At 37.7% G+C, this 19,744-nt stretch overlaps 1 protein-coding gene across 2 annotated transcripts; it reads right to left on the bottom strand.

The window, feature by feature from the left end:
* Window positions 1-2,512: 2,512 nt before the first annotated feature.
* LOC119652852 (RNA-binding protein cabeza) lies at window positions 2,513-17,808 on the bottom strand. Of its 2 annotated transcripts, none has more exons than XM_038057209.1 (8): window positions 17,641-17,808; window positions 17,392-17,580; window positions 17,180-17,329; window positions 17,048-17,123; window positions 5,186-5,220; window positions 3,994-4,115; window positions 3,316-3,848; window positions 2,513-3,202 (listed from the first exon to the last, which is right to left on the bottom strand). In XM_038057209.1, exons 1-8 carry the CDS (start codon window positions 17,648-17,650, stop codon window positions 2,854-2,856), a joined length of 1,464 nt encoding a protein of 487 aa, XP_037913137.1. In that variant the 5' UTR covers window positions 17,651-17,808; the 3' UTR covers window positions 2,513-2,853. The 2 variants fall into 2 exon arrangements, with proteins under 2 accessions (XP_037913137.1, XP_037913144.1); XM_038057216.1 differs by having other exon boundaries at window positions 5,186-5,217.
* Between the last annotated feature and the right edge of the window lie 1,936 nt (window positions 17,809-19,744).

Raw genomic sequence — 19,744 nt, 5'->3', positions numbered from 1 at the left:
TTTTTAATAGGAAGAAATAATTTCGACACGAGCTGCAACGAACAACTTTATTTCTAGTAGCTTCCTCCTTAATCAGGGCGATTTCTCTTTTACCGATTTTTTTATTTTCACACGGATGCTATTTGTGCCGTATTTTCCCTCTAATCTAAAAAAAATCACAACTCCGTCGGATCTACCAATTTGCCTCAACATCGCTCTCATTTGGCAGCCCGAATTTTCCATTCTCACAAGTTGGCTTTTTAAGGTTTTGTGTAAAACAAAACCTTATTAAAATCGATTCAATGTCTGTCTGTCACACGCATTTTTCTCCAAAACGGCTAAACCGATCCAAACGAAATTTGGTGGACAGATGGGAACTATGAAATCCCACGCATACAGCGAGTGGTGAAATTCAAAGGGGGGCTCCCCATACATGCAAAGGGAGGATTCAAAAATTTTTTTCACCGGATATACTTTCCGAAACTGACATTAGTTTTGGCATAAATTGCAAAGTGCGTGAGTAAGGAGTCAAAATGTACGCATTTGAAGTAAGACAGGACTCATTTTCGGAAACTACCCAACCCAAAAATTCGAAAAAAAATCAGAGTGGTGCGCCTAGATGAAATCTAGGCCTCAAAATATGTCCCATTCCGATATTTGCTCAAATAAACTTACTAATAGTATATTACTACTTTTTAGAAATTTACTGAAAAACCCCCCTTAAATTCATCCTAGGACTTCCGGATTCTGTACCAGCATAGAGGACAATATTTCGCGTATATGCGCTAAATTTCATTGAAATCAGGCAATTAACGCCAAAGTTATAGCAGTTCAAACTTAGCAATTTCGCGCGAGTTTACTGCTTCCAAAGCCATGCAAATCGGATGCTGACGTCATAATTACCCGGAATAATTGACATTCGCGTGGAATATTAAAGTCGCATTTATGAAGAATCTATTTATCTGCAGCCCTTTTAAAGGTTTTGTGTAAAACATTTATGTGAAATCTAATCTTCGAGAGATGTCCCATTCCGGTATCTGCTCAAAAATTTTACTAATAGTATATTATCAACTTTTAGAAATTGACTAAAAAACTCCCCTTAAGTTCATGCTAAGTGTACTAAATTTTGCACCGACATAGAGGACAGCCTCGTGCATACACACAAATCCAACTATTAGTGGGAAAATTATAGCAGTTCAAACTTATCAATTTCGTGCTAATTAACAGCTTCCTAAGCCATACAAGTAAGATGCTGACGTCATAATTAACGAGAATAATTGAAATTCCAGTGAAATATTTAAATTCCATTCAAGAAGAATCTAATTCTCAATAGCCCTTTTTTATATTTGATGCTGGTTAAATTGTTCTCATTCGCTAATAATATTAAACTCAGAGCGTGAAGCGTATGAAGGTGACCATTATCAACACAGGGCTTTCTATCAAATGATTTATTTAAATCGCTTTCTAAAAAATAGAGGGCAATGGAATTTTTAGCTATATTACACGGAGCTGTCGTGCACTCGTCGCTCCTCACATCTTTTTCTTTTTCTTCAGCCTTCAGTTCACAAGCGGGGTCGGCTCGTGATGATCGGTTTCGTCATTTTATTGTATCAAATGCCTCATCAGGATGTAATCTGATCAATACTGGTTGTTGAATTCTCGTTAGCGTGAATTACGTGACCACACCATCGAAAACGCCTCTCTTGCAGTTTTTCCATGATCGGTGCAAACCCATATCGATCGCGGATATTCTCATTTCAGACGTAATCAAAACGTGTCACGCCACCAGTGCAATGCAACATCTTCGTCCCCATTACCGCAAGACACCGTTCATTGTCCTTTATAGTCGGCCAACACTCAGAACTATAGAGAGTGGCAGACGGACGACATTGCAGTAAATTTTAGATTTGGGACGTGCGCTGACACGTTGATCACAAAGAACACCAGTTGGGGAATGCCACTTCATCCAGTTGCATTAATGCGTGAAACAATTTCATTACGCAGTTCTCCATTGGCTGATAGCGTTGACGCGAGATATTTAAATCGCTGAGTTCTGGCAATGGCAGTAGCCTGCCCAGAACTGAACGATTTCAATATCTCGGGTCAATGCTATAAGCCAATGGAGAACTACGTTATGCTCCTCACATAGGGAAACACAAAACCTTTTATACCTGAAGCGTCAAGCTTCCGGTTTCCCGACTTGTTTTCTTCTTCGATTAACACTTTTCCACGAGATATCGCTATAATCTAAGTTAAGTTGAGCACTGTTTTACGTAGAACACTGCAAAATTTCACGTCACACCTTCTAATTACAAAAAAAAACATTTCAAAAGTAATTTTATAGACGTTTTAGCTGCCTGCGTTTATCGAAATTGCGCACTTACAAATGATTGCTTTCGACCAGAAACAAAGTATCATACAACATTTTTCAGCTGAACTAAATGCCGCTGTCATATAACGAAGTCTCAGGAAACCAAGGAACTTATATTCCCTTCAATTGTTTCACACAATCAATCGATTAATAATAAAATCATTTTTGTACATCATATTTTATTCTTCAAGTATCTTTTTAAAAACAAAAGTATTATAAACATTGAAATTAGTAATGAAATACAATTTTTATATCTCCTTAAATATGATCTTTTTCATTTAAAAAAGGAAAAATTACACATTCACTCGCTATTCAAGTCAGACCATCTTTAAAATTAAGTTTATGATGCAATAAGTTTTTTCTAGAAATAACCAATTTCAATTGCAAAGAGCAATTCCGTTTAATCGAAACTATTTACTGTTCTGTTTACATAAAATTATGCGGAAGTAATGCGCTACCAACTAGATTTATTCGTTTTAATTACGAGCATTAAAACTATTCTATTAATAAGGGCGAGAGCGACCACCACCGCCACCTCCTCGGTCTCGGCCGCCACCGCGAGGATTACTACGCATTGGTCCTCCGCCGCCGTCACGACGATTTCCACCGTCTCCTCCCATTGGGCCGCCACTACTTCCTCTTGGTCCTCCGCCAAATCCTCTGCTTCCTCCATCGTTACCATCCCTGCTGCCATAACCACCGCGGCCACCACCTCCGCCGCCGCCACCACCGCTGAAAGGTGGTCTGCGATCACCGCCGAAGCCACCGCCACCAGAACCGCCTCTTCCACCGAAGTCACCACCTCCACCGCCGCTTCCGCCACCAGCGCCTTCTGCTTTCGGTGCTTTGCACCTATAAAGTAAGGAAATGACAATGTACCCCTTGCTGAACACTTTCAATTTATTGCAATTTTCTGCGAAAGTCCCATCCATCCGCAAAAAATACCTATCTGAATATGTGCTTACCTGTTGCATTCATTACGCCATGAGAAGTTGGTATTGTTGCATTCTGTGCAATTCCAATCTCCTTCTCTTTGTGGGATTTTGTTAGGTCCTGCACCGCCACCACCTCCTCCGCCGCTAGCACCTCTTGGGCCACCGCTTGATCCACCGTCTTTCCGGCCAAAACCACCACCGCTGTCACGGCCTCCGCCGCCACCACCTCCTCCACCATCTTTACGGCCAAAACCACCGCGGCCACCATCTCTATCGCCTCCTTGTGGACCATCTCCACCACCGCCCATTGGGCCACGGCCGCCGCCGCCACCAAAGCCTCCGCGACCACCTCCTCCGCCGCCGCCGCCCTTATTCCAATTGTTCTGACGCTGAGCCAATGATACCCTCACGGTATTGCCTCGGAAGTCACGCCCATCAAACCAAGAAATCGCAGATTTCGCGGCATTTACGTCATCATAGGTAACAGTAGCTTCACCTTTTGACAATCCACTGTCTTTATGACGGTATAACCAAATTTTTGGTTTCATTGTCTTTTTATCTTTCTGAAATAATTAAGATACCGAAAATTTGTTATACAACCACGTTCTGAACTAAACCGAGTGGAGAAAGAAATGTACAGCCTCAAGATAAAATTGTAACTAGTAAATTATCCTCCGAGGCAATTCATATTATTAATTATCTGCTCACCTTAATCACTCCAATCGAGCCAAAGTGATCATGAATATCTTGCTCGGTGATTGCAGGATCCATTCCAGCAACAAAAATGGTGTCCTCTTGGATGATCATATCTCCGCCACCTCCGAATCCACCTAGACATGAAAAGACCATTAGACTACCGCAACTTTGAAACTCCTCTTCTAAGCCTTAGTCTACTCTAAATTGTTAATCCTTCTTCAGTTTTTCGATAGAATGATGACTTTTAAACGAAAATCGCATATGGAATTTAACTTGCAGATTGTGAACAGCAAAAGAACCGAATCACTCTAATGGCTACACATTTTCGTTTAAATTACGTAAGGTAATACACTATTTGGATGAAATTTCATTGCATGAAGACCGCATTATAACGAATGTTCGAAACCTAGTTTAACCAAATATGCTTGATTACACTCTATGGTAAGATTTTACAAGATACCAAGTTGACAGAGATACACTTTTATAGTCGCATTTTAAACATAGTTTTGATACCACACGTTTCAATCTTGTCTTATTATCGAACGATATTTTTGTAGAAATAACCCTTTAACGATCGTATTGAAGCCAGGAAATGAAATTTACCATTTTACATGTTACCTGCCATATAACACTCTTACAATTAGTTGGAGATTCCTATTTCGAGCATTTTTGCCTTCATAGCTTATACCATATTTCTTTCTTATCGCTAAGAGATGCGAAACGCTGAAACGGAATCTTAATAGTAAACATTTTCATTGATAACCAGTCAACGCGAAAGAACAACTCTTTCAAATGCCTACAACCATGCTTCTCTCACACACCTTCACTTGTCAAAAGTTTACATCCGTAATTTCAACACACTTAATTGTAGTCTACCTACGTATCAAGTAAATGACTTAAAGGATTTAATAAATTCAAGACCGTTAAAGGGCTAACAGTAACAGTACACTAGGAACTCAAAAATCGTGGCTGATACCACATTACGCAACCATTAATTCATTCTATAGAACCAAATAATGCAGCCTTTTTCAACAACCTTAGAACGCGGTACTTTCAATTGTAAAAATAGTAAAACTTAACGTACTACATGTTGTATACTTAGTTTAATGTTCGTATGTATGATTGAATAAGAATATAAGAAAGTGATACTTCATCTTGTTTCGAGAGTTCATTTTTCTTTCATTCAGACACTTTCGGTGTTTACCTTTGTTAAAACCACCCTTGTTGCCGCCTCCACTGCTAGAATATATTTAACCATTCATTAAAATTATTTAGGTTTTAAAGCAAAAAATCATTAGACAGAGAAACACAAGCGAACAATTTAGGAATTCGCTCGTGAAATTTAAATGATTATAGTAAAAATAAGAAAAAAATGTGTAGCGATCAAGAGACTTGAATTTTCCCAAACTCAGACCGTTCTATCAATATTGACGTTGATAGTTGATCGTATCGGCGGATACTTGCACAAATAAAACACATATTTCACGATGTGCTGTACAAGACCCTAAGTATATCTATATTCTCGACCCCGAGACAGATAATATTTTCCCCACAATAGTTTTGATATTATTCGAGATGATTTTCACTTAACATAATTTTAGAACACTATTCCAAAGCACAAGCAAATAGAACATTCTGTTTGCGGCTTCCAACACAAAAATCCATGAGTTAACTGGTTCGACGGTAGAGATACCTTTTATATCTCATAACACAACATTTATTTCAAAAACTAACATTGATCAATGTCATCCTAGTTGTATATTAATTTCAGTTCGTTTTTGTAGTGTATTACAAAAATCTCGGCTCTATTTTACGATATTTTTCGGCATATAGAGTAGACATTGAATCGAATCCATACCAACAGTCAAGAATTACACAATAAACAAGCAAATTGTTCTCGTAATATTTACAACATGAGAAAGTGCCATTTCATAGTATATAAAAAGGTTATCGAGTTTAACTTCAAAACCCTTCCTAAGTTTTACAATATATAATTGAATAGACTGCCAAACTTGCTCAGCATAATTTATAAACAGTTTTCAACCCCAATTGTTGTTCTGTTCTTACTATATATTAAAGTAAAATATTGATTATTGCAAGTCTTTGCTAAACTTTCTCAATGAAACGATAAAAGGATACGACGAAACTATCTTATTATCACTGAATTCTCGCTTTTTCGAACAAGTTTTCTCGTTAATTTCGATTTTGCCTCCTCCATATTAAAGTGTATTATTGTATTATTTGGGCACCGTCCTGTACACCAAAAAACAATTTGTACCTCAAGCCTGACCTTGGAACAACTCTCCGTCGATCCTGGCACTGTAGCAAGAAATCTATTAATAAAAACTGGATTTAAGTAAATTTATGTATTGCAGGAAAATATACATCGGTCAAACCAAGAGGAACGCGGAGATACGTTTTAGGGAACACCTAAACGAAGCAGAATTAACGGAAAAAAGAGTACGACGGTTTTTAGATAAAAGATAGCAAAACATATCGCCCTACCTAAATAAACACCACACAGGTGATACAGGAAAGCGAAAATAAGTGTTTAAGTGCCCCGGCGATACCTTGGAGAGTACGTGTACCAGGTCGGCTGAAAAGTTTGGAGGCTAACATGGCGCACTAGTGTTAAATCCATGATTTTAGTTAACCCTATCCTTCAAAAGACACGTGTACAAATTTGACAGTTGCATTTTAAGTGAAGCAACTTTTGTTAGTTTAAATAAAATGGATAAAAAGGAATATCGTGTTAATAAAGCATTGCTTTTTGGTGAAAAAAAATACTGTTAAAGCTGAGACTTCGCTCGATAAACACTACGAAAATCAACCGCTGAGAAGTGGTTTTCCCCCAAATTTAAACGAGGCAAAATAAACACCGAAGACGGTACACGTAGTGGACGCTCCCAATGGAGCTTTTACTGACGAAAACATATAGCGAGCTCGGAATCCACCAAAAACGAGTTAACGATTCTGAGCATTGTTTGAAGCTCTTTCTCCATAAAAACTAGAATTTACGCGTCGATGTGACAATGGACGAAACATGGCTCCATTATTTCACACCAGAATCAAAACGATCATCATTTGAGTGGACTGCACGTAGTGAATCGTCTCCAAAGCGTGCAAAGGCGCAATAGTCGGCTGGCACAGCTATGGAATCAGCATTTTGGGATGCGGATGATATAATATTCGTCGACTATCTCGAGAAGGGAAAAACCATCAAAAGCGACCATTACATAGCGTTATTAGAGGGAGCGTGTGAAGGATGAAATCGCGAAAAAACGGCCCCATTTGAACAACGTGTCACAAATCAATGAAAACCATTGCAAAATTGTATGAATTGGGCTTCGAATTGCTTCGCATCCACCATAATCTCCAGATCTGGCCACCAAGGACCTTTTCTCTCAATAAATGCTCGCTGGAAAAAAATTTAGCGCCGACGAAGAGGTAATCGTCGAAGCTAAAGACAAATCGTACTATAACAAGTCGAAATACCGGAAGCTCGGCGCTTCGGGTATAAAGATTTTGTGTTCATTTTATGTGAGAAACTTCCCCGCACATTTTCGCATCCGCGTATAGCTACAAATCCAACATATCCCTTCATATTTTTCCAAACTACAAGTTATGCATACATATTACAGACCTAGATATTATTCTCACACTAAACAAACAAACTGCCTATTGCCGAATACTGTACATACTGTGTATATATAAATTGATCGTACTTATATTTCCGGTTTACTTCATACACAAAAGTATCCATATGTACATATATAGTACGTCTATTGAATACCGCTGGTTTGAAGTACTAATATATCTATCTGGATTAACTACCCAGAAATTTCATTTGCACGTATGTATACCACACACACATATGTCTCTTTGGAGCAATTAATATTGATATACAAATGACCCAAAAACTTAAAATAAAATGTTTCTTCCTTCATGTGAGCCCACTTTTTGGGGTATTGACGAATGCACGAAATTCACAACAAATGGCAAAGTTTCACCCTCTATAACTTTGTTAATAATAGTAGGATTTTCTTCACACTTTACCTAATTGTTCCTATTATAGTCATTTATACAAATGTAATTCTAGCGTGGACTTAAGGGGAGTTGTTTTCGGCAAAATTTCTATAATAGACCAATATGCTATCATTAATTTTATTTGTCCAGATATCGGAACTGTATGTGTATTTTGAGGTCTAAATTTCGTTTAGCTACACCATTATGACTTTTTTTCAGATCTTTCGGTTGGATAGCTTCTGAGAACGAGGCCTGTTACACTTTTTGGTGCTCATATTTCGAGCCCTTACTCCCCTACGTTTCACCCGATATCAAATGTGGGGCCAGTTTCGAAAAGTTCGAATTGAGCCCTTGAGCCATTTGATACCCCACAGCACTATTCACATGTATGAGGCCTTGTTTGGCGTATAGGTCCAGACGTCTCGCGATTTAAATTGCATTTCTAATATATATTGAATTGAGTTAAAGACTTGAAACTCACTGACTTTTCCTAACATTTCTTGGACGAAGTCAAAACTACAGGCCATGTTAAAATATCACTGTTGATGAGCAGTTATATATATATTTATATTATAGTAGAATTAAATTCACGAAACATATTTCATCATGGATTTAAAATTTGGTGGGCATGGGATTACAAAACGAGATATACTTAACTATAAACAAGCTTACAAAAAGGGAGTGAAGAAAAAAATGTGAAAACATTATATGGAGAAAAGCCGTCTTGCATTCGTTGGCATCATACGCTCCAATGAACAATGTGTGCCTATCAAATTGAGAAATAGTCCCACTCTTACCATTCCTTAAACCCTTTCTCGATTTCAGGTTAAAATTTCGACTCTTACCATACCATATAAGTGCCCAAAAAGAACAACACAACATACCGAAACCAGTGACAACCGAAGGTTTAATATACACCAGCTAAGGATATCGAATTAATGGACTTCAGTGTAAAACTGAAATATTCGGAGTTCCTTATCAAGGCGGAAATAGATCGAACCTCGATTGCGGTGTCATCGATAATTTATTATAATTATTTTATATATTTAATTAACTTCATATTATTTTATATTTATTTTATTTATGTTATTATTTTATATATTTTTTTTTCCTGCTTAAAATATAACGACGTTTATTTAGAACTGTGGATACTATCGTTCAAAAAAGACTCGTCGAGACGGAGCAAGTCCCTACTTCTTCTTCTAGAAAAGGAAGCATCTCTTAAAAATTACTCATTTTCCATTTAATATTATACACGCATTTTAGTCCAGACTAGTCTAGTTTAGATTACAAGAAAAAACGCGCGGACGATTGATGTAACAAAATTCGAAGGAACAGGAATCCCAAAACTTTATATTCTACGTCGTGCCTGCTTTTGTTCAGATAGGGAAATTTTTCAAACAGATTAAAAATAGACTTTTTAAAACTTCTCCGTAGGTGTGTAGACAATAATCAGATATTCCTAATTGTTGTTGTGAAATGGTTCTTACAGTGTGGAAAAATACAACTCTTGAAAATGATTGATTTTCACTATTAGTATCAATTGCGAAATGTACTTTTTCAACACCGACTTCTATGAAATAATTGTTTAAACCTATTTTTGAGTCTTCAGACCAAGTAATTACTTTCTCCCAAAAATTTAAATATTTCCTCGCTTATTGTTGAAGAGAGTGACAGGCGAAAAAAATAAAAATAAAATAGAAACCAAGCAAAACCAATGCTATAACAAACACCAAAGAGAAATCTCGTATGCGCAGCTGCTGCGCCAATCGGATGGCAGAAGGTAACTAAGGAAAGTTTCATTTTTACTCAGAAACAGTCAATTTTGTGATCGCTGAAATGCACTTTCTACCTAAATTTCGCATATCCGTGTTAAGCTTGACCGATTTAAAGAAAACGCCGAAAAGTTTTACCAAAAATCCGATAGCTCATTTTGACTTCAATATTAATGATAATAGGCATTGCATAAATTTTATATCAAAAGAGGAATATCATTAAAATGCCTACACCTTATTGGCCACTTTATTAGTGGCTACCACTTTGTATGTTTCGGCTACAATAAATTTCTGCATTGTCCTAGTCACAGTAAAAAATGTTCCCAAGAGCTTCGAACAAAGTTAATTTTTTTTTTATTTATACACATTATAAATGCGATTAATATTGTCAGTTTAAGACGATGTAATATCTTTTGTGCGGAAGAGAACACCAAGTACCTTCTGGATAGTAAATAGAAAGGAATCCACTTCAAGGGGAAAAACTATTTCAAGCCACTAGATTTTCAAGACCATTTGAAATTTTTCAATTTTTCAATCAATAACACTTAAATCTGTTAAAAGATATTTCATGAAAAATAATGAAAACTTAGACTTATCATTGTTCGCTCAAAGGATGGCTAACAATTCGACGACATGTTCTAGGGCAGGCAAGTTGCTTTTCGAGACAACTATGAATTAATCTTATGCTTCAATTTTTATCTTTATAGCATATATGGCACACATGACTATTGACTATAGGAAACAAAATTTAGTACGTCTGTTGTTCACTCATTTGTGGAGTACAGTACATCCACACATTCTCATGTTTTCTATTGTATTTTCAATGAGACTGCGCTTCAGTTTTGTTATCAGCATACTTAATACTGTGTAAGTGATAAGCCCACAGCAGCGGGACAGCAACATCCATGACGAACTGTGATTGGAATCCGTGGCAACAAAATTAAGAAGTTTACGTTCAACCAACTCAGCCCTTCCGTCGCGAGACTAAAGTTCCTTATTTCACACCGAAATCCCTCGGAAAATTAATTTTGAAGCCTTTAGATATTTAAATCTGATCTAATTTGAAGTTAGAGGAGGAAGTTCTTTTCTGAAAAAAAAAGGCTTTGCTGACTGATAAGACTATATGCATTTAGTTTAAAATATAACATCGCTCATGCAATCATTGTAAAATGTAATAGCGGAATTCTTTAGAGCATGTCGTAGCATGTCGCTTTACACTTCAGTCATTCTGTATTGACCTCAAACATTTAAGCGCTGAAATGATTTCCAAAGAAATCAAACTATATTTAAAATCAAGTCACCAGAAATGTAATTTATTAACACGATGAAGAGCTACGAACGAATTAAAATTGATTATTGAATAGATTAGTATTAATTAAATGTTTGCCAGAAAGTCATGATATTTTTTGTAGTTTTACGTTATTGATGCACACTCCTATACCTTAATTGGAAATACCGGAAAAAAAAATCCGACAAAACGTTCGCAATGTCCGTTCGGAGGAATTCGAATTCGGCGTATAAGCATATATTAGAAGGCAATTTACTTTTTACCTAAGTCCTACTCTGGAAGGAGTAAGTGTAAGAGTCGTCACCATCATAACACAAAATTTAAAATAAACTCAATAAGAATTCATACGAAGCTAATGATCAACTTTGGGCTGAAAATTAAATGTTGAAGCAAAAGGTTCAATGCCTTTCAATAACCAGAATTCATTGCAAATATATAATCTGCTTTCTTTATTTACTTCTGTGTCATTTATTAACTTGATCCTTGCTACGGTGCTTTGGTACTTAGTTATTGAAATACGGATTGAAGACGTAAGAATGGGCCTATACCTTTAATTTATGTTTACAGAAAAAAAGAAAAGATAAGGCGGAAAAAACCACCAATGCGCGAAATCGAAAAGCACTTACGACTAACACTCACTAAGGTGGGAACCACATTTGAATTTAGCAATGCTCGGAAAGTGAAGTGAAATTGCTATGACTCAACTGTAAATAATACCCAAATATTCTGCAGTATCTTATTTCTTAACATTGGAAAACCCTAGTATCTACAAGCTCTTATAGATGTAAGCATTAGTGAAGAACTCCTACTGCATTGGAATTTTTAAGAAAAATACAAAACATTTGACTGCCAATAGTTTCCTCTACGAATTGAGAGAAAATTTATTCGAACCAATCATGTGATATATATCCTAAAGTTCAACGTTTATACAGAGATTTTGCAGAATAGCTATTTGGCACAAGCTTCTCGCATCGTCTATAAGAAGATAAAGATCCTTCTCGTCAGTTTAGTAACAAAGCATCTTTTATTTTGTTGCATTCATTGAATTAAGTCTGATTAAACCAACAAGTTTCCAATAAGGTTATTTCAAATATTATTAACAACCCAAAGATACCAACGAGTTCAAACTCTAAGGTCGCTTCTTCAAATTGCTCCCATAATCATATCGCCTCTAGTGTACTAGAAGTTGCAGCAATTTCACTAAGTTTTTTCTGCCGAGTCGAGACGAGAGATGACAAAATGGTGTTTATACAGCAATATGAGACAAAGAAAAGAAAACTGCGATTCGCTTTTGGTGGGACTGCATACCCTTGTAGTGCATTGGGAGATGTTTGAAAAAAACAATACGATCAACAAGGAGTTCTCCATTGTCCAGTTGCACCGTTTAAATAAAACAATTCGGATGAAGAAACCCGACATGTTTCACGAGTCGTGCAAGGCTCATCCAAGAGCTCGAATGAGAGGTTCTTCGGCATCCTTCATACTTTCCAGAGCCTTCACCACCGGACTGTCATTTTTTCCGCCCACTATCCAACCAAATGAAAGCGTTGCTTTTGATAACGAAGATCAGCATTAAGGGGGTCATCCTGTGTGTCGGATCCGCGGTATCGAATTTTTTTTGGCATCAATTGTATCTAGATATAGTGTAGAAGTAATTTTTTGATATTCGGAGTCGTTTGGAAATTAGTGTTAAACACGTGAAAAGTCACATGCCAGATTTATGTCGATCGTCGTAATAAAGTACGTATTTATTGGTCCGAATGACGTTCGAATGACTTCGCTAGAAGGACAAGAATTGAAGCCAAGACTGTACATGTGTTTCTTGAAGAAACCTAAGGTTTATGGACTAGGTATAACAGATTAATGGTTACGTTTCCATTCGGTTCCGTTTCGGTCGCTGCCGACAAGTATGAAACAATATTTCAATCCGTTACCTAATTGAAACCGTACAGCACCGAATGCTCCCATGTCACGAATATGTTTTACTTCGACTGATCGACAACGACCTAAACCGTATACGTGTGACACAAGCATTTCACACACATACGCGCTATTCGGTAAACACCTTATTTCACCCAAATAAAACTTGACAACATTTAACAACTCATTAAAATCCAACCACTGTGAAGTGTAAACCGAAACTGCACCCAGCATGTGTGAAAGCTTTGATCAGAAAAACGCGCTAAACACCAGAAGAAATTGATGGTCAGTGTTTGGTGCTCTAAGGCGGTCGTTGGTACTTCTCCTTCACCCTTCACATTCACCAGATATTCCTATCAATGGTTTGTTTTAAAATATTGACTTTTTCGCGGGAAAAAACATTGATTCGAATGAGGATATTAAAAAGGCCTTCCAGAATTTAATTGACTGCCGCACCCTGGGTTTTTCATCAAAGCATTGAATTACCTATCAATTACATGGCAAATGGGCGTTGATTAAATGGTCGATATGTAAAAAATACAAGCAAAGATTGACTTCCTTAAGTAGTACTGGAGACTTAACGAACCAATATTATTAATTCATTTACTATTATAATTGTTTTTAAAAAAGCAAAAAAGTTGATTGACGGTTTCGTCCAGGGCAAAGGCAACTCATGACCGAAAGTAACGACAGATGGTAATTGCTCCACTTAAATATAATCGCAAACACATTACGGGTACGAATTATATTCAAGTGAAATCCGTCATCAGTCTAGATCTAAACCAGGTCGAAGTAAATAATATTTTTTTTTTTGTTGAGGATGCTGGGAGCCCTGAATCCGTACCCACTTAGTGACGGACCGAATCACTTGGGAAGCGACTTACTCCCTCTTTTGTATAGTTTACGGACTCCTCTTTTTTGAGTTAAACCCAAGTTTTCAAAAAAGCAAAAAAGTTGACTGACGGTTTCGTCCAGGGCAGAGGCAACTCATGAGGCAGCGTCTAATATATACGTTTCGGTAAGTTGACAACTTTTAACAATTTATCATCGTTGTGCGCTATAAACCTAAACTGTACCGTGCGTGTGATGAAACCTTGATAGCTTTTTGGATCATGCACACAAATTCGAACCCTATTAAAACTGATAAAACCTATTCGGGCCGTGGAATCATTCGGTGCTGTACGATTTCAATTAGGTTCCGAATTGACATCAAATTGAAACAGAAACACCGTTTCACATTAGTCCGCAGCGACCCAGAATGAACCTAATGGAACGGTACACATGTGAAACGAGCCTTATTAATGTCTCTATGTTGCTTAAAAAAAAAATAGCTAATGTGAAGAATACCATCGAAGGCAATAATTGGAAGATTTGGAAACCCCTGTTCAAAGTTAACTTAAATTTTGAACAAAATATGTGATAATGTACTCTATACTGTTGTAATGTGCACCATTGCTACTCAGCTTTCTTTAACACTGTGAGCTTCTCTAGAAGACCTGGAGAGAGTTGAAATACATTTTTCGAATCAGCAATGATGTGCTTAGAATGATAGGTGTTTTAAAAAAAAATTAATAACGCGAAGAGTTACACTGCACTTTCTCGGTATTATTTTTTCCGTAAAACTAAAGCCGCTGAGGGTAGAGGAATAAGCTAAACCCAGGTGTTTTAACACGTTGATAGCGAAGTCGGTATACTGTGTATCGGGCTCAACCCCCGCCCGTAGCGAATTCAATACAGTGCATCCTCCACTTATAAACATGGTCCATTTGTTCTCCCCCAGTCAACTCTGACCGCAGCAGATTTGCGACCCCCTTTTCAGTAGCGTGCGGATATACAGTGTATCGTAAAAAAATGATCACTTTTTTGGATATTTTTTTTCTTGCACAATATGGTTCTATTAAGCAAATATAACCGTCAATTTTGATTTGAGAAGATTTTTTTCTTTTCCGCTACCGGAGATAATCAATTAATTAGGTTCCGCTGTCAAAGTGTTAAGAACACAACGTGGACTGCGGTAATTATTTCGAAATAGACACGGGCTAGATTCCGATTTGAAGAGGCAAAACAAAAAAATTCTTATGTTAAAGGCCGTAAACTTCCAAGAATTTACACAGAAAGTCATCGGTTTCAGTTACTAAATGAAACCTTTTAGTGCCTCAAAACTAAAAAAACTAGCTACATTTAAGGAAGAGGAAGTGGATATTGCGATTGTTGAAAATATTTTGAACGAAGCTACTTTGGCTGAAAATACCAAATGGAATAAAAATTATGACAATGGACAAGAGCCCATCCAACCAATACCTTTCAAGCACGCGAGAACTTGGTTAAATGACTCGTCATTTCTTAGGAACAGATGATGTGGGAGATGACGATTTACAGGCATTACATACACTCGATGCTTCTGTTTGTATAATAAATTAACACTGCATGATTCGCATTATTTCTCGTTTAACTCGACGTAATCTGTATCTCTCCGTAGTTCGCACAAAATGGCTGGCTCCTTGAGATGTAAACTATCAAGGTTTTATTGTAATTATAAATCAGTCAGAACACAATAAATTGCACCTCGCTTAGATTTTCCTCTAGCAAAAAAATGAAATGGGAAATTGATGCGCATTCTGGAGGTCATTGTGATGTGCACTACTTATTGAACTACCTAATAAGCTTGAGGAATTTATAGTGATTGATGATTTTAAGCCTCAAGCTCAGCGACCTTTTTCAAATCAGCAGAGCTCGGGTAAGCGGAATCCCCTAGAAAACTAGTGTGAACTAAATATTTTTTGTTTCAAAGCAAACCGCAAATCAAATGCAATATAAGACACGAAGATATCTGTGAAACTCTTGAGAAAATTGGCGAATTAATTACTTCCAATGATGACGAATGTAGTTGATTTGTGATTGACGTATCGAGAAGCCACAAAACTGCTGGGCAATTAGCAAAATCCTAAAGTCGATGTAAATATATGAAAGAACACGATATGTAACATCGGTCGAAGTTTTTTTTAATTGATTATTTTGTAGAGCTCATTTTGAATCCTTTCTTAAAAACTACTTTTTGTTCTATTCGACACATCTGGATTGGAAATCGTGACGCTGAAAATAATAATCATACGAAAGCAATCTGCCACAAGCGCAGAGAATGATATGAAAAAACTGCGAAATGACAGGATAATGTTGGATTATCGCAAAGTAAATTTTGTAAATATCGCCGCCAAAAACCTTCGTCTTTTCTTGATATATAGAAATTCTTTACGGAGCTTAACTACTTATTGTATTTATTTTATAGGAACTTATTGATAATTTCAGCTACTCATTACACATTCTCAACTCAACAAGCCATCAAGGACCATTAACAAAAAATGTACGAATTATCCCCTTCAGATCACTAGAAAATTCTAAACTTGAGGTTTTTATGTAGATGCCTCTCACTAAGAAAATGTAACAGTTTTCCTAGAATCATATTTACAAACTTCAGCATCTCCAGACCACAGGGGCATTGCCTTTTGCCGCATTAATTTCATTATCACAAAATATGTAAACAAGAAAATTGCAGATCAAAGTGCAGATAATCTCCTCGAACTGCTGATGATTCATCAACGATAAAAATAGGAACTTGCAGTGCAACATTCACTGCTTCAACACCCTAAGCTGAAATAGACCCACCATTCTCACTAAGACGCTATAATTTAAAGTATTCGGAGTCATTTTTTCATGAGTCTCCCACATTCCACTTAGGCTTGTCTACTGGCGTTTGTTTCAGTGCCACAGTTTCGGAGCCCTACCCCGTAATAGAAATTCAGTTGAAACTTCGTGAAATTCATTGACCTTATTTAGGAGATATCGCAGATATAGGTGCAAGATGGGCAATTGAACAGTTCAGAACTCAATACCCACAAAATCATTGATAAGAAATTTAAAGAGCATCAGCTTTTGCCCCACCAATTGCTCCCCTTTTCTTCAGAACTTACACTCGTAATTTTTCATGAATTTTGACTAGATTGCCCAATTCAGCATTAACACTTAAGAAAGTAAGAAAATAGTTTTCTGAGTAACTTACCCAAAGCTGCCTCCTCCTCCGCCGCCGCCACCTCCAGGACGACGGTCATTGAACCCTCCGCCACCGCCTCCGGTACCTGAAACATGACCAAACTTAAAACTTCATAAAGGAGCAAGATTATATAAAACTCACGGCCTCCACCGCCGCCAAAGTCGCTTTTCATTCCCCCACGATTGCCCTGGAAACCGCCATCACTTTTTCCGAAACTGTCATTGAAGCCACGAGGGCCCCCTTGGTAGCCGCCACCATCGCCACCACTACCGTAGCCTCCACCGCCACCCCCTGCAAATGGACACGTTGTTTATTAAAAGTTCAAATTAAAGGACGCCGAAAGCCGAACAAACCTTGGTTGTAGCCGCCGCCACCTCCTCCACCGCCGCCTCCGGAGGGCATCCATCCACTATCATTTTTGAACTTATTAAATCCACCGCCGCCATTCGATTGCGGCGGGAAATTCGGTGGTGGCACAGAAAATTGTGGAGGCACACCGCCGCCACCGAAACCACCACCACCGCCGCCATAGTTTCCGTATTCTGCAAGGAAAACGGAGAATAAGAAAATTTGCTATTTCATGAAAACTAACAATAACTCACGATCACCCATATCACTTTTTTACACAAGTATACTCGGCAAATGCGAAAACACAAAAATTTTCACTGAAATCCGGCTTCAATTAGAATAAAAGACGAAAAATGCCGCGAACTGGTTTTTGCACACCTTTCAACGCGGCAGCCGAGCAGAGAACAGAACGAAAGTGAGTGTTTCCTCTCCCAGCAATGGACGAAACGCTTCTGAGTTGCAGTACTAGAGGAAATTATGTGTCAAAAAGAATGGAGAATCCATACAGCGGTTTGAAAGAGTTCGAATTTAAAACCCACACGTAAGGAATTGTTGGCCTAACACAAACAATTTAAAACTACTTAATCCCGAAAATCTAGTTTTAGCTCCGCAAAAGCGCGTTGGTAAATTAAGTCTAAACAGAACACGCGAATTTTCTTAAGCAGAAATGAGAAAGCACAGCTTTATAACAAATGCATAATGCCGATAATAACCTACCAAAATTCCTCAAGATACATTTTGCATTCATTATAAAGAACAGTAAATATCATTTTAACTAGCCAAATTATTAGGGTATGCATTTTGTTTTGTACCGAAATGGTATAGTAAATTTAAGTGTCTTATCTTCTATTAAGCAGTGCAGTTGACTTATATATGAACAAAGTATTTTGCTTTTATGAATAAAATAAACTGCCAAATCTTTTACTTTAGTTACTATAATATACAGGTACTAACTACTTTTTAACAAATACAAAAACGGTCCCTACCCTTAAGCAAATTAAAGCCGCAGCCTTGACGGTCTTCCCAAGAAAATCGGTACGCATCCTGGATACTTCCAATAACTGTTATAATTTAAACGTGCACTATAATCCTTTGGAATTGCAATATTTTCTATAGGTTGATAGTGAAATGATGCTCAAGATCCACCTAAGCTGCAGATTTCGATAGGATTTTGTGCAGTAACTCTTACTCTTATATCCTTGGTTTTCAACAATTTTGAGAAAGTTTTCGATAATAACACACCGTTCAATAAGTCCCGGGACTAGTGTAGAAATGGCGGTAATAATGCCATTTATATACCAAGGTTCGGAAGTACCAACCTTCAGATAAGATGTGTCAAAATTTGATGTAATTCGAAACATAACCAAGAAAGCTATAGTGGTTAAACTGACGCTACCTTTGCAATCGTGAAAAAATGGACCTAATGGGAAAAAACACTGTTCAAGCTCAGCAATGGCTTGAAAAACGTTATCCGGACTCTACTCCGTCGAAAACAACCATTTGTCGGTGCTTTTCGTCGTGAAACGCGGTCGTGCTGATACAAATGATGCGGAACGTTCGGGTCGGCCAAATGAGGGAGTAACTCCCGAAAACACCAAGCAAGTATTGAAAATCGTGATAGGTGATCGCAAAATGAAGGTGCGCGAGATAGCTAAGATGGTGAACATATCAACTGGTAGTGCATTTACTATTTTCCACCAAAAATTGGCTATGAAAAAGTTTTTTTCCAAATGGCTGCCGCGTTTGCTCACAATGGAACAAAAGGAACAACGTATCAATGATTCGGAGAGCTGCTTAGCACTGTTTACTCGCAATAAACAGGATTTTTTGCATCGATATGTGACAGTGGACGAAACATGGATTCACCATTTTACTCCGGAGTCAAGTCGGCAGTCAGCTGAATGGCGTACGACCGGTAAAAGCCGCCCGAAGCGTCCAAAAACGCAACAGTCGGCCGGCAAAGTGATGGCGTCCGTATTCTGGGATGCGAATGGTATAATTTTCAATGACTACCTTGAAAAAAGAAAAACCATCAATAGCGACTACCACATGGTGTTATTGGATCGTTTGAAGGCCGAAATAGCGAAAAAACGCCCACACATGAAGAAGAAGAAAGTCATCTTTCATCAAGACAACGCACCGTGCCACAAGTCAATCAAAACGATGACCAAATTCAACGAATTAGGCTTCCAACTGCTTCCTCATCCTCCGTACTCGCCGGATCTGGCCCCCACCGACTGCTGGCTCTTTGAAATGCTCCAGGGAAAAAGATTTGGCTCAAATGAGGAGGTGATCGCTGCTACTGAGGCTCATTTTGAGCCAAAAGACAAATCGTTCTATAAACATGGCATTGAAAAG

The sequence above is a fragment of the Hermetia illucens genome, chromosome 1 (genome assembly GCF_905115235.1).
Source record: "Hermetia illucens chromosome 1, iHerIll2.2.curated.20191125, whole genome shotgun sequence".
In the NCBI taxonomy this organism is placed as follows: domain Eukaryota; kingdom Metazoa; phylum Arthropoda; class Insecta; order Diptera; family Stratiomyidae; genus Hermetia; species Hermetia illucens.
This window is presented reverse-complemented; position numbering and strand designations above follow the sequence as displayed.